Genomic DNA, 24,749 nt, shown 5'->3' with positions numbered 1-24,749 from the left:
AAGAGAAATCACCCCAGGGGGGATAGCCATGCTGCAGTCCCTATTCTCCCCTCAGGATTTGGGAGTTTACACAACATGCCTGGCCACTACATGAAAGACTTGAACTAGGCAGTCGGCCATGTGAGTTCTAGCTGCCTTACCCACCATGTCCCTGGCTGGCCCTGAAGATGGTGACTGTTCATGTGATCTCTGTTGTGTTTTGGGGAGATACCATATTGAGCACAAAGCACATGCCATATAGACATTATATTCTCTGGTTCTGTTCCTTTCTTACCTCAGGTTATTCTATTTAAACAGAATTCTGATATCCTGTTCTTATAATTAGAATTTATTTGATCTTGCTGAGATTTTGTTCTCAGCCCTGAATTACCAATATTACTCTCTCAGTTCTCCTATTTGTTTCATTGTGCGTTGGTCCTACTGGGTAATAGGTTATGTAAAATTAAACAAGCATATAGAAGTATTCATCTATGTTTTCATGATACTTTGCATTATAAGTGTTGAAAGTTTTTATTTCCCCCCACTGTTTTATAACATGTCAGACTCTCCAAAGAACACTAATAATCCTCCTTCATTTTGATTTCTGTTGCATTGTTTTATTGTTTATGGAGAATTAATTTGTATTTACGTACTAAAATATAGCATTCTTGACATCTTTTTATAAATACTAAGAAATATACTTGTCATATGCTTGTGGGTTTCTCTTCTACATATATGACAGCACAGCTACATCAGTTTAATTGACCTTGGCAATCTGCATCTGCTAGTGATGTGTCCCTGAGGGACGGTCTCTGCAATTTTAAGCTGTGGCTTATTGAAGAACTTGTGTGTCACAATACAATTAAGTCTATATAAAAAAATCATTTCATGCATAACATTAAATTGACTAAAAGTTCCTATTTCAAAACCATTTCTTGTTATAAAGCTACCTCAGAGTGTCTCTGTTTTTTAAATAAGCTCATTTGAACATAGTAGTAATTAAAGCAGAAAATTACCATAAATCTTGAATGTTTGGTATGAATTGAAGACATTTCTGTTCTCTTTAAAGACTGCATAAAATTCCAGGCACCATATCATTCAACACATTTCTCTCTCATTTGCAGAATAATATAGACTGCAAATAAGGATGTTTGGGGGTTCTTTTTTCAAGTTCTTTTTCTGTTCCACTGTGGAGCTACGGGGACATATGCCGCAGTCTCCATCAAGATGCAATCTCTGGGAAATCTGAGAAAACTGTGCACGATCATAACATAGAATGCTCCCCCCTTCTTTTATAAACAAGAAAGAGAAATGCAGTCCTTCTATTAATATTCATTTAACACTTCATAGGAAATGGCAAGCAGTTATTTGGTTTGCAAATGTAAATATACATTTTTCATCCACTTACGCTTTCACTCCTTCCAAGATAAAGGCAGAACAGAAGATCTGCTTCTGAGATTTATTTTCATTGTATTTCAGGTTAAATATATCAGCAGAAATGTAGGAGGGCTATGAGGAGTTCATAGAGGGATGTTTACAATGATGAGCAGGATGAACGTCTTCCTCATAAGAAGCAACCAAATAAACGAATTCCTTTCTGACAAATTGTGAATAAAATGCACATGGATTTTTTAACTGGCTCCTTGATTTGAGTTCTAAGTATATACTCTAGAGCTTTAAAAGCATGGTTAAATAATAAAAATAATGGCTACATTTCAAGAGTCATTGAAATTACAGAAGGTAGTATTTGATTATATAATCAGACTCAACAAAGTTTCAGTAAATTTATGAATACTATATAACTATCACATATGTTTAGTAAATTCTATTGTACCTACAGAGAAAAGATCCTAATCATTTGATGATCAAGTTGTGATAAGCAGTCAGTCTTGGATTAGTCGTTGTTTGTCACTAAAGGAAACCATTTTCTTTCTCTTTTTCTTCTTTTTTTTTTTTTCTTTTTCTTTTTAAGAAATGTTTCTTATAGGGTGCATGCACTCATGGAGCAACAGAGACAGCAAGCATGAAATCTTCCCCCAGGGAAATATCCATGCCTCAATCCCTTCTCCTCCATTCTCTTGGGATGTGAGGCATGCACACACATGAGCTCCGTGTGAGTTTCAGTTCACCAAGTCTGGGACTCGATCTGCAGTCAGCCATGTCTGTGTATGGTAATGTAACTAGTACATAACTGCTGGCCCCAAAACAAAATATTTCTGACTGACAGTAGCATTCTTATGTTTATATAAGTTCTACTTTTTTTTTCTTTCTTCTTTCTATTCTTTTTTTTTTTATTTGAGAGAGAGATTTTTGCTAATGGACATGTGCACTCGCTGGAGAGACAAAGAGACAGAAAGCGAGTAATCACCACCACCCCTCCCCCACCCCCTACCCCTGCTATGGGGATGGCCATGACACAATCCCTGCTTCTCCATTCGCCTCTTGAGATTTTGAGCACACACGCACATGTGCCTGGCATGAGTCTTAAGCCACTGGGTTTGGGACTCAAACAACTGTAAACTACATGGTAGTTCAGTGAAGGAACCATTACACCAGCTGTTGGTCCGCATGTTCTACTTTTTCAATGACCCTTTTGTAGATAGTGATATAATATCAAATATTAGATTTTAAAACTTTCTACAAATTATCTATTTTGATTGGTGTTAATAATATTGTAAACAGGGGCCAGCAGATGGCAGAGCAGTTGCACTACTGGATTCCCATGTGGGAGACCACTGTTCGAGTCTCAGGCCTACTGGCTTGAAACACATGCCTGGCACATGTGCATGCATGCCCAAGATCCTAGGAGGAGAATGGAGTTTCAGATTGTGGCATGGTCACCCACCCTGGGCAGTGATTTCTCATTTTCACTCTCACTGTCTCTTCTCTCTCTGGGAGTGCATGCACTCTAAAGCAAAAACCTCTTAAAAAATAAACTTTAAAAAATAATAAAAAGAACAGTGACATGACCTGCCATGTTTTTCTTTTTATTTCTGGGATGAAATATAAGAGCCTACTAAAGTTAAAAGTCTCCAAAAAAGAGCAGGAGGGAGTTTAGTAAATAATTTTCAAAATGAAACTGAGATCATTTTTAATATAGAAGATTCTTTTCTATTTTGGAATACAGTATCAAAGAATTGTTTGATTATTTTTTGTTTGTTTAGTGAGATCTGCTGGGTATTCACCAATGATAAAATAATTAAAGCAGTTGATATTCAAGTCCAAGACTTCAAAGGATTAAAAAACCCAAATATTTGAAAAGCTTATCTTTAAATTTATACACAAATATGGGCCAGCAGGCAGTGTGATGGTTTAAGGCACTGGACTCCCATGTGGTTCGAGTCCCAGACTTGGTGATTTAATTTCTCACTTCCCCTCCTTTCTCTTTCTATCCCTTATCTCTCTCTGGTGAGCACACATGTCCGATAGGAAATTTTTAAATAATAATAATTAATTATTTAAATAAATTTTAAAAAATTTTAAAGTATACATATGTATGTATGAATATTTAGTAACGTATGATAGCTCAATGTGTATACATAAGAAAAATATCCATGAATAGAAGACTGCTTTTGAATTTACTAATAAATGCTACTAGGTGGCTTATGGTGTTGGTGTTCAATAAGTTTAGAAATGCAAAGTTACTTATTAAACTTATAGTTACATCTGACTACCTAGTGACCAGGTTCGTGATAGAGATCGAATATTAAAATGAAATATATTATCAATACGTGTCCCTTTTGTCATAGAAAATTATAAAGTACTTTCCTCAAGAACTTCAATTTAATTAAGTAAATATTTAGTCAATACCTACTTTTTTTTTTTTTTTGGAAGGGTTTTTTGTATAGGACGCGGCGCCCACTCCGGGGGAGTCCAGCGACATAGCCATTACGCTAACTGCTGGTTCCAGAATCATTGCTTTCAAACAGTGGATTATAAAAAGCAGGTATTGATGGGACCAGCAGTTAGCGTAATGACTATGTCGCTGGACTCCCACGTAGTCGACTGCGGTTCGCGTCCCGGACCCGGTGGCTTAAAACTCATGCCGGGCGCGTGTGCGTGTGTGCCCAAGATCCTGAGAGGAGAATGGAGAAGGGATTGCGGTGTGGCCATCCCCCCCAGGGGGTGATTTCTCACTTTCTGTCTCTCTGTCTCTCTGTCTGTCTGGCGAGCACACGCACCCTATAGTGAAAACCTCTCAAAAAAAAGAAAGCAATGATTCAAATTTTGTGATGCCTAGGACTATATAATTTGAGGGTTCCTCATTAAGAAAACACAAATTTTCAAGGTCAATATTAGGCACAGATCCTTGAAGTATACAAGTGTGGAACTCTGATTTAAATGGCAGTAACCTCATGGTACATATGTCTTTGACCTAATAGATGACACAGAAGTGAAAGTTAATTAGGTGTAATCCCTACCTTGCTCAACTGTATAGTGACATTTGTACTTAACTTTCAGGGGTCTTTATTTAAAATAAGATCAATGTATTAAAGTACTTTCATCTCTCTGTGAAATAATTTTTAATTTCTTCTTATTTAAAATTCATCTTTATTTCAGATTTCTATGTGGGCCAAAGTTGTACTCAAGTTTTGGACAAATAGGCTATTTCTTACAGAAGAGAATTAATTTATGCTTTTTTGCTTAGATTTATTAAACTCGTTACATATACCACTCTGTGAGGGTGCCACAGTTCCCATTATTAAACAGATTAGATTGACAAGTCATAGTCACTGTTGACATTCTTGCAACTCAAGTAACTGTCAACAGATGGTGGTGATGATCTGTTATACAATGGGGAACAAATGATAAAGGTCTCTTTTCATGTGACCTTTAAAGACATTAGAAAAGTTTGCTCAAAATGCCATTCTGCATTGGAAATAATTACATGAATATTTAATTTTACTCTCAATGAAAGGTGAAAAAGCATAAGAAATACAAACAGTAGAAGATTTTAAAATGAAAACCTGAGTATGATGACTTTGACCTAGCTACTTATTCATCCATGCACCCATCCATCCCACTGAGTGTCTTCTGTGCTCCAAGAACTGTACTAGGCTGTGCAAGAGTTTAGCAAGCAGCACATACACCATCCTGTTCTCCTGGAACCTATGCTTTTCTGGGAAAAGTACAACCCAGTAGTCCCTTAAACAGTTTTTGACAATTCTTGTATTCTTTAAGTAGAAAGCTACAAGTATAAACCAAGACTCACATTTTGGCTTTTCTTTTTCTTCTATTTTTGCTCAGAAGAAACTAATTCTGTGTGTCAGGATAGCATTTTTTACATTTGGCTGTCTTATCCTACACTGGATTCGTTAATCAGTTCAACAACTAACTTCTCTTTCCAAGGATCTCCCACATTCTTCCTATCCTTTACATTGTTATTTTCTCTATATTTTGTTTTTAAATTGCCAGAGAGTGTTTATGCTCACCAGAGAGACAGAAAGAGAGAGACAGACAGAGAAAGCACCCCTCCACACATAGTGGGTCATGGTTATGCCACAATCTCTTCTCCTTCATTTATCCATCCCATTGAAATTTGGGACATGCTTATACATGTGCCCTGCATATTCATCAAGCCACTGGGGCTGGGATTTTATGTCCAGTCATACAAATGACTGTTTTCCTTAACACCAGGCCATGGGGCTGGCTCTGTTATTTTCTGTTTTGAGCTGGAGTAAGAGTGCCCTTAGTCTGCCCAAGATACTGTACTTAAAAATCATGAAATGAGTATTTGGAGTAGACATTTTATTGTAAACACTGGCTCAGATTTCTCCATTATATAAGGTGAATTTCACCCTTCTTCATTTTACTCTTGACCAACCCTTTCCCTTTTTTTTTTTTTCTTTATTCATCCTAGAGTACATGTGTATGCATGTGAGAATGGGAAAGTGTGACACCCTACATAGGGTCTGTTCATGCTATGATTCCCTTCCTCTAGGCTTCTGGACTATCAGGTCCTGGTTACTTGTTTTTATTTTGTTTTGTTTTGTTTTAATTTTATCTATTCATCATTAATTTTTTTAATTTGACCAAACTACAGAGAGAAAGAGAGAGAGAGGGAAAGTGAGAAAGCAAGGTGCCATGTCTGGGACTCGAACCGTGGTCAAACATGTGGAAATGTCCAGCACCTCAACCACCATGCCACCTGCTGGTCCCCACGGTCCTGGTTACTTGTACATATGCCTAGTACGTTTCTGGCTGACTTGGCAGGGGATACAAACCTTCATCACCGTGTGAGATCCAGCTTCTCTTGAGCTATGGATAGCTGCTACAAAGTGGAGCCACCCATGTTCTCTAAGTTACATTCTTTTATCTCTTCCAAATTATTTTATATTTCTAGTCAAACTTTTTTTAGATATTTTCCTAAAGAACCTCAGCTTCTTATCTGTTCCATTATACTAGATTCATTGGAATACAGCATATTTAAGAAATCATTTTAAAACTATTTTACAAAGCAATTTCCATAAGGGACTTCCTGGTAATGTTTGCATTTGTTGATTTTTTTGCAAAACAAAGCAGAACTTTCTGGCTAAAAAAAGTTTATTCACTAAGTTTTTTCAGTTGCTTAAAAGGAAGTACTAATAATTTGATGAAAATGATCAGATTTTGCAGCCAGCAGATGGCATGGTGGTAAAGGGACTGGACTCGCACATGGCTTACCATTGTTCAAATCCCAGACTTGGAAGCTTGATAATCATGGTGGACGCATGTGCACCCATGCCCAAAATCCCAGGAGAAATATGGCAGTATAGGGATTGCAACATGGCCGTCCCCTCTGGGGTTTACTTTCTCACTGTCCCTCTCTCTGTTTCTCTCTCTCTCTCTCTCTTCCTCTTTCTCTCTCTCTCTCTAGTGAGTGTAAGGGCCCTATGACAAAAACTTAAAAAAAAGAAGAAAAGAAAAAATAAAAAGAAAGAAAATGATCAAGATTTCATCTTGTTTTGCTTTATAAGATTTCTTATTGTGAATGGATCAGATTGGCCATTGACTCAAATTAATAATTTAACCTTTAATTGGAACACACAAGAACGAGTTGGAGATCATAATATGACAAGTAACAGATTTGTGAAAATAATGGTTATGAATAAATGAAGTTTTAGAAATACATTTTATATGTATTTAAAGAGTTGTACTTTTTTTTGAGAGGCTTTTGCTATAGGGCATGTGTGCTCATCAGAAAGAAATCCCCTCCCGGGGGGATTGCCACACCTCTGTTTCTTCTTCATTCTCCTCTTGGGATCTTGGGCACACACGTATGCACGCCTGGCGTGAGTTTAAGCCACCGGATCTGAGACTCAAACGGTGGATCCTACATGGATCCTACATGGGAGTCCAGCAACATAGCCATTACCCCAACTGTTGGTCCCTGTACTTTTCTTATTATGACTTCATATTTCCAAGACATAAAGCCCAGATAAGAAATATTTCTAGTCCAGCAAGTGACATGTTGGTTAAAGTGCTGTATCTCACATGGCTGACTTTGTGGTTCAACTCCCAGGCTTGGTAGCTTATAAAACAATCTGGGTACATATGTTTGCATACCTCAAGTTCTGAGAGGAGGATAGAAGAGAAGGGATTGTGGCATGACTCCCCCCCTTGATATGTGACTTTTCGCTTTCTTCTCTTTCTCTCTTTCTTTCATTGGCAGGTTCATATATCCTATAGCAAAAACTAAAATAAGAAATATTTCCCAAATCTCTGGTCTTTAATTCTTAAATGTGAAATATATTATGAATTAATTAAGTCACTATACTTTGTGTTTTTAAGTTGAATATTTCATTAACTTTCCACTTTTATGGTTCATTAAAAACATTTGCTTGAATCCCTAGAATAATAATTAAATCATAATTTTTCTTAATTTTCAAATTATTGTTATGTGATACACAGATTAGTCATTGCCTGTTATCCTTTGCTTTTTTCCAGTAAAACAAGCCTTGAGCCCAATAAAATTTAACAGATGGGATCTCCCAGAAGTAGATCCAGAAACTATGCAAACCAGTGAACCATGGGTGTTTGCAGGTGGTGATATCATTGGTGTGGCTAACACTACAGTGGAGTCAGTGAACGATGGAAAGCAAGCTTCCTGGTACATTCACAGATATATACAGGTAGGCATTTGTCACAAGTTTTGTTTCATTTTTTTTCAATGGATAAGTGTTTTTTTTTTGGTTGATGCTCATTTACGTGTACATTTCTATAAAATGAATGAGTTTGTGGAAAATATTTTACATACCTGTTTTCTTGGATACATTTTTTTAGTACGGACTAGATAGTAGAATTACTTGCTTAATTGAAAATTCATTTTGCATTTTCACCAGTGGAATGCCATGAAGTCAACACTACTTCTGTGTATTTATCAATAGTTTAAATACACAGATAATTCATTTATGAAATTGGATAGTAAATAATATGATAGGAGGTAGAATCTGTATTTCATATAAATCTTACATGGTCCAGAAAGTTATTCGGTATATTCATTTGGACCAGGTGAAGTCTTATCCATTTCTTAAATTCTATGTATCTAAGTAGAAGGAAATAAATATTTTATAAGTTTTGGTTGCACTTTTTTAAACTTTAGTTTTGTGATATACAGAAGGTAAAAATGAGGAAATGTAAACTTGAACATACTCTAGTACAATGACTATGTGGTCTTGAGGAAAAAAAGCCTTAAATGCTAGCTCTCAGTAGTCTTTTTGACTACATGTTCTATTTCCTTCCTACTCCATAATTTAACTAACTATAGATACATTACTTAGAGAGGACGATAGAGGAGAAGGGATGTGGCATGGCACCCACAAAGGGTCCAACTTGGTGCCGAACATCTTCCTAGTCTTGTGTAAACCTTTCACACTCACTGGGTATCTTCATGTGGATCTCTAATCTACACTGTACATTCTCTGCCTTTAAACCAAACACACCTTCCCAACCCTGTTTCATTCTACTACTTAACATTTCTGACTCCCAGGTTCGAACCACAAAGTTAGTAGTCTTGGGAACCAGCAGTTAGCGTAATGGCTATGTCGTTGGGCTCCCACATAGTCAACTGCGGTTCGTGTCCCGGACCCGGTGGCTTAAAACTCACGCCGGGCGCGTGTGCGTGCGTGCCCAAGATCCCGAGAGGAGAATGGAGGAGAAGGGATTGCGGCGTGACCATCCCCCCTGGGGGGTGATTTCTCGCTTTCTGTCTCTATGTCTCTCTCTGTCTGTCTGGCGAGCGCACGCGCCCTACAGTGAAAATCTCTCCAAAAAAAAAAAAAAAGTTAGTAGTCCTCAGACTTTAGCGTACTCTGCCTAATGAAATTTCCAGAATCAGTTGTCAGTTTTAAAATCAACATAGGACTGGTGGCTTCCTATTTTACTGAGTAAGAGCATTAAACAATCAAAGGTAATAATTAAAATGATATTTGAAATATGTTTATAATTGAAATTATAATATATTAAATATAAAATGAAACTATACTATTACTGGCATATATTAGTAAGAAATGTTACAGTGAAATAGGAAGGGATACAGTTATGGAAAAAGACATATTGCTGAAAAAAATATAGTTAAAAATTTACATTGGCGCATGTGTACACAGATATACACCTTTTTCATTATGTAACAGCAGTGCCATATGAGCTGTATATTTGTATACTAGTTATCTAGTCAATTCTATCCATAGAAGCTCTTCTACAAAGCTTAAAGTAAGCAAAACTTATTTTAGTTTACTTGTCTTTTGTGTGGAGTTACAATTTTTGGTTGATCAGACATCTCATTGAACAACCTGTTAGCTCCTAAAAATGAAAATGGAATTGGAGCATAAGAAAAGAGGTTCTTCTCCTATTAGACCCAGTGAATGTGTGAATTCATTTTGTAGGAGTGATAATGGTAGGAGAGCAGAAATCCATTTATACATTTTGAATTAAAATACTCAATTATATATTTTTATAATTGTAATCTTATAGTGCTGCACATTTACCATCCTGAAGGATTAATGATGCTTTTATTTTTGGCTTTACTATTATCTTTTAACTTCCCTGAATCTTATCAATGTATACTGAAAAATGTAAGTACTTTGCTTCTACTTATTTATGAAAGAAGAGAAACAGACCTCTAGTTATGATGAAGAAAAATGTGCATGTGCTTAAAAAATACATATTGCCAGAAATGAGAGTGTTTCAAATGTAAAATAAAAAATGAGTCCCCAGTAAGAGACTTAACTTTGGCTGAAGGACTCAGGCTTGTCAAATGAAGTGCTGAATTACATTTTAGAATGGAGTAGATATAGAAGATAGGTCAAAATCTCTGTCGGATAAAATCAGCACTTCTACGTTCTTGCCACGGTGTTAGGTGCAAAGTGGTAAGCAGTGATAAGGCTAAAAAGAAACCTATACACAAAGTTGGATTTTTCTTTTTCCACACTGTCATCAACTTAGTTCAGGCCTCTATCAAGACTCTTAAAATTGCCTTCACTTGGGACCAGCAGTTAGCGTAATGACTATGTCATTGGACTCCCCTATAGTCGACTGTGGTTGGAGTCCTGGACCAGGTGGCTGAAACTCAAACTGCACGCCCTGTAGTCGACCATGGTTGGAGTCCTGGACCAGGTGGCTGAAACTCAAACTGCGCGCCTGTGCGTGCATGTCCAAGATCCCAAGAGGAGAATGGAGGAAAAGGGATTGTGTTGTGGCCATCCGCCTGTCTCTCTGTCTCTCTCTCTGTCTTTCTGGTGAGTGCATGCACCCTATAATAGAAAAAACCCCCCCAAAAAAAAAAAAAAAAAAAAGCCTTCACATTCTCCCCTTTGAAACCCAATACTCCTACACACTTAGTTGTCTTTCCACAAGTTTAGCCTAATATCCTCTTTGAAAGCCTTCAGTGCAGTGGCTCAAGATAAAAACTAAAGTTCTTCTCTTAGGATGCCAATTTTAATTACTTCACATACCAAGATTCTTACTGAATCTTGTTCTTTCCTCTTTGCTTTTGTTTTATTTTATTTTTGTTATAGGGCATGAGTACTCGCTGAGAGAGAGAGACAGAGAAACGGAAAGTGAGAAATCACATCATGGGGGTATGGCGATGTTGCAATCCCTTCTCCCCCATTCTTTTCTTGGGATTTTGGGCAAGTATGCACATGTAACTGGCATGAGTTTGAAGTCACCAGGTCTGGGACTTGAACTGTGGTCAACTGAGTGGGAGTCCAGTGATGGAACCATTATGCCATCTGCTGGTTCCCTGCTCTCCCTTTTTTTCTGGCTAAATCTCACTTGTTCTCCAGGTTTTACTTTCCTCTCCTCTTCTGGGAATTTGTGACATGGCCTTCCTGGTGTGTGCCTTGATTGAAATCTGATTACTAGTCAGTCTTTACACAAGCTAGTGAGGATGCTTTTCTATTGTTCTCTCAAAGTAAAGGATAAGTTCAACTATTAAGCAGGAAAAATTGCAGACTGAGGTATTTCATTTTAAGCAAATTTAAAAAGGAACTAAGAAAACTAATGAGCTTGCAATATGGTAAGTTCACTCACATTATAAATAAGTAATTTTTCTTAGAAACATAGCATTCATAAAGAAAAAAATTCTGTAACATATGAAGTGTGTTCACAAATGAGTGCTTACTACACTATGTTTTCTATTTTATGTTAGTTGGTTTTGGGAGAAATGTAACATTAGAGGGTTTTTTTTTTGATGTTTTAAGAAACAAGACAGCACAAATTAATGTATGCAATCATTGCAGTAGATATTTAAAGATTTATTTAAAAACATTTGTTTAATCCCTTTATTATGATCATTCTTCAGTTTGACCAAAGAGAGAGAGAGAAAGTGAGAAAGCAAGCCACCAGGTCTGGAATTCGAACCATAATTGACCATGTGGGAGCCCAGCGCCTCAACCACCACACCACCACCTCCCAGCCCTGCAGTAGATATTTAGAATGTCTTTGTAATATGCTTTTTCAGATAAGTGTGATTATTTATGATATCTATGTTGGAATTTCAACAATTCCCACAGTAGTATGCAGAGAGCTTCACTTAAATATCATTAATTTGCTTAATTACCATTTATTGAGTACCAGCTGTTGGGTCCAACACTTGACTTCGGGATAGCACCAAAATGAACAAATGAGGAGAGGTCTAATATATTGATTATATATTGGGCTCTAAATAAAAAAGTGAATTTCCGACCCAGTTTCAACTCTTTCAAACCATGTGACCTTAGGCAAGTTACTTTAGCATACTAGGGAATGTTTTTCTCTGGGGTAAATAAGTGATTTTATTAATAAATAACCAGTGATAATTAGAGTTGTTACCCTGTTTGGGTTGTAGGTAGGTGTAGGTGAGAAAAATTATGGAAAGCTTTTATTACAGCGTCTATTCTATAAATATTTGTTGTTTGTGTTACTATTATGGGTTTTTTAGCGATCATTCCCTTTGGACTAGTAAAATGAGAACAGAAAAAAAATGGTAAAATCAGAGACTTCAATAGAAATATATGGTATTAACAGATGATGATTATAGTAGCTTATTTCAGGTCCCTATAAAAACATTGTATTTAGCCATCCTTTATTCATTCACATACATCCATCTGTCTTTCCATGATATCATCTAGGCATGGATTCATTCATTCAATAACCAATATATATATTTTTAAAATATTGTTATCCTTTATAGATATCACTTATCACTAGGTTTATGAACATGAATTAAAACATGACACTTGTCATTAAGAATCTCTCAGTCTAGGAAGGAAGTCAATTGTTTAAAATAAAAGTCTAATGCACTATAATTAACAAAAATGAAAATATAAAGGTGCAGAGGTAGAATGGAAAAGGTGATTACTGAATTTACCTGGATGCAGGTGTTCATGAAGGTTTTATAAAAAACAGGGTACAAATAAAGAAAGAGGAAAGACAAATTAGAAATTAGAGGAATAGTGAGTAATTAAAACTGAGGAAACCTAAAGAGGACTGCTGGATGAGGTTTTATAGGTTACCCATTGCACAAGGAGTGCCCAGACAGACACCAGGTGATTGAAATCCAGACCACGCTTCACTCACCACACAATGGAACCTTGGGTTATGCTGCTTCTCTTCAGAGCAAATAGTGCCTTTCCTAAACTTTCAGAAATGCACCATAGCCTTGCACCTGTGCAGCAGTTTCTTTTTATTGCACCAGAAGGCATAGTCTAGGTTTGTAACGGCCCTGAACATAGATAATATATAGGAAAACCGGGATAAAAGATCTGCAATTAGATTGAGGCTAGCAAATGATGAAAATAACTGGTTTAGGAAATTTTTTTTGGTTTTATTTTTTTAATATATTTTTAAATTTTCTTTTATACATTCAATCACGTTATTTAGCATACAAAGCCAATATTCCAATATGTGAACATTTCTCCCTAGTCCACTTGATAAAATTATAAAATTATCTTCAACAGATAATACTGTATTTCTTTTTCACATTAATGCTTTGACTCTCTTTTTCTTCTAAATGTCCTTCCTCAGTCTCTAGTCTTTCACACACACTATATCTGGTATTCACATCCTTTTATTGTGTTTCTATATCCTTTAGTAAATCAGTTTCAGTCATAGAGTGCGGACACTTGCTATATATTAAGTGGGGACATACAATGTCTCTTCTTCATAGCCTGGCTTGCTTCACTCAGCAGTAACTCTTCCATATTCTTACACTTTCTGTCAAAAGTCAGGGTTTTTTTTTTTTTTTTTTTTTTTTTTTATGGGAGAAAATAGTGTCTCATAGAGTATATGTGCCACAGTTTTTCAATCCATTCATCTGTTTGTGGGCATTTGGGTTGGTTCCATGTCTTAGCAATTATGAATAGTGCTGCAATAAACATTGACGTGCAAGCACTTTTCCAATTAAGAATTCTTCTGTCCTTTGGGTAAATACCAAGGAGTGGGACTGCTGGATCATATGGTTGTTCTATTTGTAGATTTTTGAAGAATCTCCAAATTGTTTTCCACAGTGGCTGGACCAATTTACATCCCCACTAGCAGTGTAAGAGAGTTTCCCTTTTCACCACACTCATGCCAGCACTTACCATTTTTTGTTTTTTAATCTTAGTCATTCTGACTGGGGTTAGGTGGTATCTCATTGTTGTTTTGATCTGCATTTCCTTTGCAATGAGGGATGTTGAGCATTTTTTCATATGCCTTTTGGTTATTCGTTTATCATCCTTAGAGAGTGGTTTTCTCAACTAATTCTCATATAATTTAATAGGGTTGATTATCTTTTTTCAAAACAGCTGCTTGAGTTCCTTGTATATTCTGGTTATTAGTCTCTTATCTAACACATTTAGGATTTTTAATGTAGGATATGTAACATGGTAGGAGTTATTTGCATATAGAAGTGATAATACTGACCTGGTATCAATATGCAGAAAAACATTTTCCAGTTTTTCAACATTTCCCTTCTTAAAAATTGTTATTTTAGAATATTAACTTATTCTTCCTTAATTACTTGTCCTGGTAAGTGATTCAATATGACTTCACACCTTACTTACTTAAACTAGTATGCTCTTAGTAGCATCTACACATATTTGAGTTTTCTTCTAACATTAGAATAGTAATTATTGAATGTCGAGGGTAATTTTGTCATTATACCTGAAGAAAGAGTATATAACTGAAAGAAGGACTATAACTAAACAAAAAATTCCCAAATTTTTAAACATATTTGTGCCTTTTTTTTACATGCATGTAAGTAGTTTATTTTTTTTCCGAGAGAGGCAGAGACAGAGTGAGAGATATAGCACCCTGATGGGTCTCAATGCTGCAATCTACCCCTGGTCCCAGCCAATCTTGGATACTTAGGGAGATCTCTAGGTGAGGTGGGTCTGCCTGGCATAGTGTTGTATTTCACCACTACGCCATTATCTGGCCCCATATTTCTAATGGACATACCTATTTAATTAGTATGTGTGCATGTATGCACATGTTTCTGGATAGATAGTTAGATAAATGTTCTTGTTTTCAATTAGCAATAATCGCGCCTCGGATAAACCTCATTGGCTATGATACTGCCACTGCACAAAGCTAGATAAATGTTCTTGTGAGGGGACTTAGAATCATTTTTTTATAAATAGAATTAAAGTATAACTTTAATTTACTGCAAAAACAGATTGAACTCCATGCATATTTTTTCAAAATATCATTTTTCCATGAACTTTTTGAAGACCTCATGTACTAGGGAAAAATTTAATTAATTATATCAACCTTGTAATTTTTTTCTTAAAAACTTATAATAGTTTAACCTTGAGTATTATCTTTTTTGAAATAACTAGGAAAAAACACATAATATGCCATAGTAAAGAATCAGATTTACTACCACTAGAATTATTGGAGAAGATTCTTCAAAGAAGTGGACTCAGATTCATATCCTCCTTAGAACATAGCCATGTGTAGTCACCTGTAATCATTGTAATAATAGCTACTATCTGTTTAGCATTTATTGTACATTATATATCATTTCTGTTACCATTACCCTGAGTAAGTGGATATTATTATCTTTGTTTTACAGATTAAAAATAACACTAAAATGATTAAGAAACCTATTCAAGGTCAATATCTTGTCAGTAAAGAACTCAGGACTTGAACACATACATGTGTATGCATTTATTTCTCCCATACTAAATAATTTCCTTATAGTTCTCATCACTAGATTTTTATTCTTCTTGCTAATTAGTAGTAGTCATTGACATCTTTTTCTACAATGTGTTTATATTACAATTTTTAAAATATAATAATGCATTTGCCTGAACTTTGCCTGACAGTTTCTCTGATGAAATTAGAGGACTGTGATTGGAAGCAGTATTTGTATATAACTTAGTTCTGTCTAAAATATGTCATAACCAGAGTGATTATGTGGACAGAAGAGTTTTACCAGTGTGAACATGCCACATCTCCTAACTTCCAGAGAGAAAAATAGAGGAAAACCCAGCTATATGATTAAAGACTCAAATCTAATTGCTAATTGAGGATAAAAATAAAAGTTCTTTAATTATATAGGTAAGTGTAGAACATTCATTAACGATATGATTTGGCTAAATCTAGAGCATTCATTTAAAAACTCAGAAGTACAAAAAGGTTTTCTCTTAGCCTATAAAATCAAAATCAATAATTAATTTATCATAAAAATTTAAAATGAAGAATTAAAAGAAGTATATACACATATGTTAACCTTACTGTTTTAATATAAAGCATACAGACATTCTTTTTCCTTTAAAAAAATTAGGGTCAAGGCCTTTGGATAAAATTATTGGATTTCAATGATGTATCTTGTCTATTTCTATCTATGAAATATTATCTATAATTTCTATTTTTGTTTTTAAATGTGGAGCAAAGGCTTCAAGAAATATAAAAAGAAAATTTCTAGATTTTTATATGGTTACCCTCAGTCATTTTAGTCATTTAACCCACATTGAATTTGACAACATTTTTTTAAACTCACCTTTATTGTATCTTTGAAATATTCAGCTTGTTTTCACAGCATTAATCTTCTTTCTTTCTACTTTCATATAACTTATTAATTGATGTAATATTTACATTTATATCTAACATAAAAAGGGTAAGGAACAGAAGGGAGAGAGAGAGAGAGAGAGAAAGCACCTCCCAATCAGACCTGGGCATGCTACAATCTATTTTCCTCTAAATATCCATCCCATCAGATTCCTGGGCTCACACACATACCTGGTATTTTTCAAGCCGTTTGTCAGGGACTTAGACCTTGGTCAGCTATGTGAAACCTAGCTACCTTTGCACAATACTTAACCAGTGGGCTATCAGGCTGCTCTACAACTAACTCTTGATAAGCACACAGCTCAATTGGAGGGTGTAGAACCTTCTTGAAAACACAGGGATACCTTTCTGTTTGTAAAGACTTAGCATTCCTTGGCTGTAATTTGTATGTCTCATAAAAGGAAAGGATGGAAGGGATTATTAGAATAGTAAATCTGGTAAGTGCAACAACCAACTTGGTTAAGAAAGACTGTCACAGACCTAGGGTCCTTCTTTACAAAAGCAGTGAAGGGAAGACTTAATATTGAATGTTCTTACTTTATAAAAACCCATCATTAAGAAGACTGAACACTTACCTTTCTTTAGTATTAGCATATAAATATATCTAGTTACAAAAAAAGTTTAAAAAAGCTGCATGGTATCTCATTATATTATGTACTCCTACTGAGAACAAACTTGGAAACAGAACACGGGCTAAATTCTTCTAAATTCTAATACCAGATCTGAAGCTAGTTTTCCCTGGAGCAGTCATGGTAATTCTGAGAAGCAGCTCTTATAAACATACAATATTTTGCAAAAGAAGGTCAATCTATATAAAAATTATAATTTCAAAACCCAGTGCTTTGGTTATATCACTGCATTGATAACTTGGTCATATTATAATCTTTTTGTTAAGAATTGTGTTTAAGGGCTAGGTCTGTAGTGCAGTGGTAACACGATACTCAAGAGAAGCCAATGCCCACACAGTGACCGTGGCTTTAATCAGTAGCCTAACTCATCTGAAACACGCTAGGCATGTGCACAAGTGCCCAAGATCCAGCTGGCTGGAGGACTGGAAAAAGGGTATTGTGGCAGGACCAGACCCTGTGAAGTGTACTCCTTTCTCTCTCTCTCTCTTGGTCTTCCACATGTGTGCATTTTATAATGATTAAAGAAAAAAAAAAGTATTGTTTTAAATTCACTCTCTTACGTGCAGTGTTATTGAAGCATAATATTTGGGCTGGCCCAGTAGTTTAGTGATTTAGGGAAGCTGTTTCTCATATGGCTGACCATTACTCCACTTCCGGCCCTGGTGGCTTGAAATGCCTGCTCAGTATATAGGTGCTTGTGCCCCAAATTCCTACAGGATGCAGAGATGTAGGACAAGAGATTGCAGCTTAGGAACCAGCAGTTAGCGTAATGGCTATGTCGCTGGACTCCCACGTAGTCGACCGCGGTTCATGTCCTGGACCCGGTGGCTTAAAACTCACGCCGGGCACGTGTGCGTGCGTGCCCAGGATCCCGAGAGGAGAATGGAGGAGAAGGGATTGCGGCGTGACCATCCCCCCTGGGGGGTGATTTCTTGCTTTCTGTCTCTATGTCTCTCTCTGTCTGTCTGGTGAGCGCACGCGCCCTACAGTGAAAATCTCTCCAAAAAAAAAAAAAAAGAGATTGCAGCTTGATCATGCCCCACTATGGGCTGCTTCCTCTCTCTTCCTTTCCCTCTCTTTGTATCCGTTTCTTTCTGGTGAATGCTTGTACCCTCTAGCAAAGAAATCAGTTAAACTTAACATGCTGTGGAACAGCAAGTGGCATGGTGATTAAGGGGTTGGATCCCACATAGCCAACTTCATGGTTTGAGTCCTAGACCTGGTAGCTTGAAAAACATGCTGGGTATGTGTGCATTAATGTGTGCCTAAAATCCCTAGAGGAGAATGGAGGAGAAGGGATGGCAGGGTGCTATCCCTCCTGCAGGGGATTCCTCACAATTGCTCCTTCCCTCTGTTTATCTGTCTCTTTTTGACAAGCTCATGCACCCTATTGCAGCCTAAACAAAACAAAACAAAACTTACATGTTGCTACTACAAAAGAAGTTGTGCTGGTAAAAATATAAATACTGAGGGACAATAGATAGACGATATTAGTGGAAGGGTAAATATGGAATTAACAGATAGAGATATTTAAATAAAGGAAAATAATTTATATATAGCTTTTTTTTTTTCAGTTTCATAGTCCTACTTTACCCCCTGAAACTGGTTCATGTGGTGATTTTAGAATAGATGTATGAGATACACTCATACATATTCTGGTATCATATTAGATCTGAAGTACCCTTCTTTACCCTGTAAACTCACAGAGCACAAGTATCTTTAGTTTTTGCTTTCTACAGTGTTTTTGACCTTAAGAAATTGAAGCTTAATGATGTTTATTAAGGCCATCATGACATACTTTAACAGTTAACATGACTTTGCTTAGTTGTTTGTGGTATACTGATATGTTTTTAAAAGAGATATTTATAAAGTTCTTCAAAACTATCATAAATTCCTTGCACTGATGACCTACTTTTGCACTGCTTGATGTTTTTGTGTATTTTCCTCTGGTTCGATTGAGGCACAAAAGAATCACTAGGTGTTGAGAGAAGTAGGCATCTCAGGGGATTGGTAATGAGATACAGAGCCTTTAACCTCTTGGTCACTAGTTCAAATCTGCCCCAGGTCAAGAGTGACAGAATGTCATTACCATCTGATGAGAGTTCAATAGGCTCTGTGAAACGAATTTGTGATTTTAGAACCTAGCAGAGACAAATTCATGCCACATACCTATTGTAGAGTGAGTACGAAATGATCGTTTTAATTTTAGCTTGAAGAGAAAGAAGCCCAGTCACTGCTAAGGATTCTGCCTTCCTTGAGCTGAGTCTCTTTTTGGTGGATTTGTTGATGGAAGGGTGTGGGGAAACTGAGTTTATACTGGTGTTGGTTTGTGTTTTGGGGCCATGAGGTGCATATCTACAGGAATCTTTATCTGTCATTGTTGCTAATGAGGTACAATTCAGTATCACTAAATTGACTTTTAAAAAGTGATTTCAGTCTCAGATGGTGATTAATTCAATATTGAAAATTACATCATTCATGTCTCCTGTTTCTTTGATGCCTTTCTCCCTATATTTTTAAATGTTTCATTTTTTCTTTTTAGCTATATTATTAATTTTATCTATATTTGAACTTATGACTGAATATTTAGGCAGAACTTGTTCAGTCTTGTCAGTCTTTCACTTGAGAAATACTTAGTTAACAAATAAGAACAGACACATGAAGATGGGGAATTTGAAATTGAGTACAGTGCAAAAAGGTCATTGCTATGAAAGCTGATCAAATTGTCTGCATTTGGTTCAAGAAACCAAGTCTTCTATCTTCTGCCATTTTTAGGATTTGAGAGTATATGAGGTATTTTGTATTCCTCAAATAATATCTTTAATGAACAGTGAGGTTACTAAAAATTTCTGACTTTGGAGGTCTTTTTGAAAGAAATTACTTTTCTAAAGAGGAAAAAAGACACATTTGTCTCTGAAAAATTTATAAGATCACAGTGTTTTTAAATATTAGTACATTTACTGCTTTATTTTAAATCAGCCTCAATGATTTTCACAATGAATCCACAATGCTAGATAGTAAGAATTTTAAAGTTATCTTCAATAATTTTTGTCATGTGAAAATAAAACCTAAAGGATGGTAGTAATTGTGCGTCATGTTAAAGATTTCTGCCCTGGACAAAGACAAACAGTTGCTAAAAATATGACAGGGATTTCAGAAAACAAACTTACAGGAACATAGCTATGTCCAAGTATCTATTACTTAAAAGACCTTCAGTCTCAAGTTTAAATAAAAGATACTTGTTATCATTATCATTGCTTAAAATACCACTTTAATTCTACATCTTCAAAGGCATTCTTTTGCCCTAAAATATACCAGTGACTTCTATGATATCGGAAGAACTATGATTTGAGAATTAGAAATTTAAATTGCACAGGCTTAATATTAGAGCATTTCCGTTACCCTTTGCAGGTTTTGAGGCAGCTTATTCGACCTTACAGTCTCACCAGGAAGCTAATGGGAAAGCCTTGCAGCAATCTTCACAGGAAAGTTTCCAAATGTCAAGTGTCATCTTTCCAGCTGTTAGATGAATGGGTAGCCAAGAGGCATTTATTTGGGTGTGCAGCCCCTGTGAAATCTGGGTGAGGCAGGAGAAAAGGCTATAATTTGGTGGTTAGTTTACCAGCGTTGGTATAGTTGCAAATCTCCTAGCTAGGCAAAGGACTTATTTTGTGGTTTAATGATTGACAGCCAACCATAGTATTCTTGCACTTACAGTATAAAAATGCCTTAAAAAAAAAGGCATCATCAATATGTCACACTAATTTTTGAATCCTCCATTGCTTCGGATAAAAACAATCTTACCAACAGAGCTGCCTTCTTATCTAAACCTCTTTCCAACTGAGAGAAAAGTAAGGCTTTTGAAATGACAACTGTATTAAAATCTTGAGACTTATTGAAAAAGTGTCCTTCAGTTTAAGATATATTGCAAACTCTTTAATTCCTATGTTAAGAGAAGATTGATATAAATCACTGGCCAGTGTTGGGTTGAAAAACAATGAATATCAATAAAAAGACAGTTTTAAATCATAATGGATTCAGTCTGAGAAAGTGATAGCCTCCAAAAAATAGTATTGAAGGATGTCATGGCTAAATGCTGTTTCCATGCTAAGTTTTTCCGCTTGGTCTGGATCACAGTGCTGAGATTACTTTTAGCCCAGTCGCATTGGGAAACTGAGTCTTTAGACTTTAGTATCAGAAATGTACGTGATATCACTTTTATCTGTTGTATTGGCAAGTAGTAAAGTTAAAACTGCATACAATCATTGAAAACTGAAGTCGATTTCATATGCTTATAAGTAAACACACAATATGTTCTGTAGTACCCTCTATAGAATTTGCTTCTTTGGAGGTTCATTTAGGTTAATTTGTGATATGTTTTCTAGTTAATATTTTATAAAAAATTATACGTCAGAGACATGACACTTTTTCTATTAAAATGCTATCTGTAATAACATGTGCCTTTTGTGTATGGAGTATTTTTTAATAAAATCTTTTTTATAAATGAAAATGAAGGAAGACATGAGGAATGAACTTGCACCTAATGGAGCAATCAAAAAAAATTATCTAATTGTTGATCAGGGAAGAAAATTTAATGACTAACAAGTAATTTTAATGCCTTTTATTGACTTTGTATAGAGTTCCAAAATTTTATTAAATGTAGCATTTGACTTAAAAATAATTTAAAATTAAATTATATCCAGAAAGGCAGAATATTTCCTTACCTATATAGCAGTAGATTGCTACTTGAAGCAGAAATAACTCAAGATTAGAATGAGGAGAAGAAATAATTCTGGAAAATCTGATCCATGCATAGGGAATCCAACCTCAGTGTATATTGATGGATTATGAAACAAATTAACTATCACAGTGTCATTTGATCTAATGTTCTATGCTTGTTATGGATCCCATGCCAACTTTACAATTTCCTGATGCCTGGAACTGTCTGAAGCAATGACAATATCATAGTAAAACCAAACATGGAAAACCTTTAGTTTACTGGGAAAATTCACATGAAAAATAACCTAATAAAGTTGAATCTTAAATAAATTGAAAAGGATCAGATTGAAAAAATACCCAGATATGAGTGGTTTAATATAAGCCCCAAAGTGGAGAGATCTGGGTTCAAGTCCTGACTTAGTAACTCACTAATTCTGAGAGCTTTGAGAATGTCATGTTCAATTTTTGACTTTCTCACTCATCTGTCAGAGGCTGCACAACGTAATCACAGAGGAGTAATTTCAAGCTCAAGGATGGACCAACTTTTAAAACCTCAGTACATTATCTTGAGTTTCATTATTTTCATCCACAGAAGGAAAAAAAATTATAATTTTATACAGTTCTAAAACCCAAACAATATGTTAAAAATAAAGAATTCTACTTACAGAATAAATATTATATGCTGATTAATCTTGGAGAATTAGTATTCACATTATACTAAAAATTACTTGTAAAGTAATCGTTTTCCCTATTTTACCAATTAGGAAAACTAAGCTGAATTTGGTTGAGATGGGTATGGCCATGGAGATAATTTGATTCAACATTTTAATAAATGGTCTAAGAAGCTGGGAAACAGATGTTAAAAGAATAAACTTAAGTAATAGGAGAATTCACTCTGGAGAATAGAACAATAGAATTTCCTGAAAAGGTTTAAAAATTATGGCAAAGATTTTTAAAGAGTAAAGACAAAAATATCATCCATAAAGGAAAGAATAGGAGAAAATATAATGCCTTCCTCAAGGTCTTAAAACTAGGTAATGACGCTAGTCCTATTCTAGTGCTGGGACTAAAACCCAAGTTTTCAATCCCAGTTGTCCTGCTCTTCTTTTCAGTAACCATTCTGTTTCTCTTTCACCACGTTCTTTTTTGGTTGAACTCTGACTGAGCCCATAGATTTACATAGGTTAATTCCTGATAGTTATCAGAGAACTCTGTTCAACTTTGTGGATTATTTTTTTTTCAAATTTTACCATATTTCATTTTAAATCACTTCTATATTTCAGTCACCATCTACCAGACATCACATGAGAATGTAAACTTTTATTCATTTCGTTTTCTGTGGGTATCATCAGTGCCTAGAATAGTGCTTCCCTCATGGTGGTTGGCTAAAATAATGTCTGCCACTAGAAGACCCTGATAAATAGCGTTGCAATATCAGATATGTTTTGGATGTTTTATATTATGGGGACACATGATTTAGGAAACAGATTTTACAAGTTGATTTGGCTTGTCAGTGATAGATACTTCATTACATTGCTAAGATCTCTGATGCTTGATGGTAGCGTAGACTTAACATAGAAATAGAGGGATGAAATGAGTGAGCCAGTGCTTTGTAATTTTCTCATTTGATCTTTGCAACCATCCTACACTATCGGTATTGTTATTTGTATTTTAAAATCTTTGAGCAACTATACTGTTTTTTTCCTTGCATAAAATCTTTATTTTAGCCTGTTTCAGAGACTTTTTCCAGAAATATGAGGGTTAATAAGTTGACATAAAAACAGGTATTGACTGGTATGTTGGTGACTTACAATTCTGAGCTTTTTATTCCAAGTCTTAATATTTAACATCAGTGCTGTCACCTTTCTGAAATGTCAGCTTCTTTTATTTACCTTCATCACTTTCACCTTGATCATATCTACTCCTTTGTGTTACATGGATTTGCTGTCAGGCACCACCCTGTGCTGGTCACCAGGCTTTTTTTACTCCAGTCATTGACATCTTGTCAGCAGAGTCACCACCTCTGCCCCTGGGCCTGTCAAATGGCAATTGTTACCCTCTTGATTGACACTTTTGAAAATTTGTCAACATGTTATTTGTGATTTTGGAGGGAACTCTGTCTAACTTAAAACCATTTCTTAAAGTTCACTAGCTACTTTGTTCTTTGAACAGACATTTTGGGTATCATGAACTAGAAACCTTAGTGTCTATATACTGTTATTTTAAGAGAGGTTATTAAGATTAGTAGAATGACAAAGAAGCTAATGTAATTACTGAAGTTTGGTTGGTAAATGAATTGGGCTATTCACTCATTTGAAAAAGTGCTGACCCCATGTAATTAAGGGAGCCAGATCCCACATGGCTGACTACAGAGTTGGAATTCTGACCCTGGTGGCCTGAAAAACACACTAGCACATGTGCATGTTCCATATCCCAAAGGAATGGAGAAATGGAGAAGGGACTGTTCAAGGCCGCTCTAATCCCTCCCTCTGTCTCTTTCTCTCTGTCTATGTCTGTTTCTCTCCCCCCCCCCTTTATGCAAAGAGAATGTACCCTCTGACAAATTAAAAAAAATAAAATAATAGAGTACACCAAAGGTCTATGAATATATACATTAATTCTCTTCTCAACTCTATCCTGTACCTACTTAGATGGTACTTTATTAAAGAAGTCTTCTTGGCCACTCAGAGTGTGAACATTCCCTCATCCTAGCTACAGTGCTTCTTAACCCATATACTCTTCATTCACACACATACACACACACATTTACACATATTCATCTTTTTTTATCTGCTCCCTTCTGCCACTATTCGACTCTAATTAGGATTTATGATATTGGAAAATGTACTTTGTGAGCAACATTAGCAAGATGGTGGACTAGAAGGTCCTGATCACTAGTTAATTTAA

The 24,749-nt window shown here is 35.6% G+C and overlaps 1 protein-coding gene and 1 pseudogene across 1 annotated transcript in view; one reads left to right on the top strand and one right to left on the bottom strand.

Annotated features, from left to right (window-relative positions):
* The window catches only part of DPYD (dihydropyrimidine dehydrogenase), a 994,283-nt gene that overhangs the window by 490,478 nt on the left and 479,056 nt on the right, over nt 1-24,749 (top strand). Inside the window, exon 12 of the mRNA XM_006169013.2 lies at nt 7,906-8,090. Within this exon, the coding sequence (XP_006169075.1) occupies nt 7,906-8,090 (185 nt within the window). The remainder of the gene's footprint in view (nt 1-7,905; nt 8,091-24,749) is intronic.
* LOC114006268 (uncharacterized) lies at nt 14,893-15,014 on the bottom strand (annotated as a pseudogene).

The sequence above is a fragment of the Tupaia chinensis genome, unplaced genomic scaffold (genome assembly GCF_000334495.1).
Source record: "Tupaia chinensis unplaced genomic scaffold, TupChi_1.0 Scaffold146687_1, whole genome shotgun sequence".
NCBI classification, from domain to species: domain Eukaryota; kingdom Metazoa; phylum Chordata; class Mammalia; order Scandentia; family Tupaiidae; genus Tupaia; species Tupaia belangeri.
Note: the sequence above shows the minus strand (reverse complement) of the source record. Positions and strands in the feature narration are given on the sequence as shown.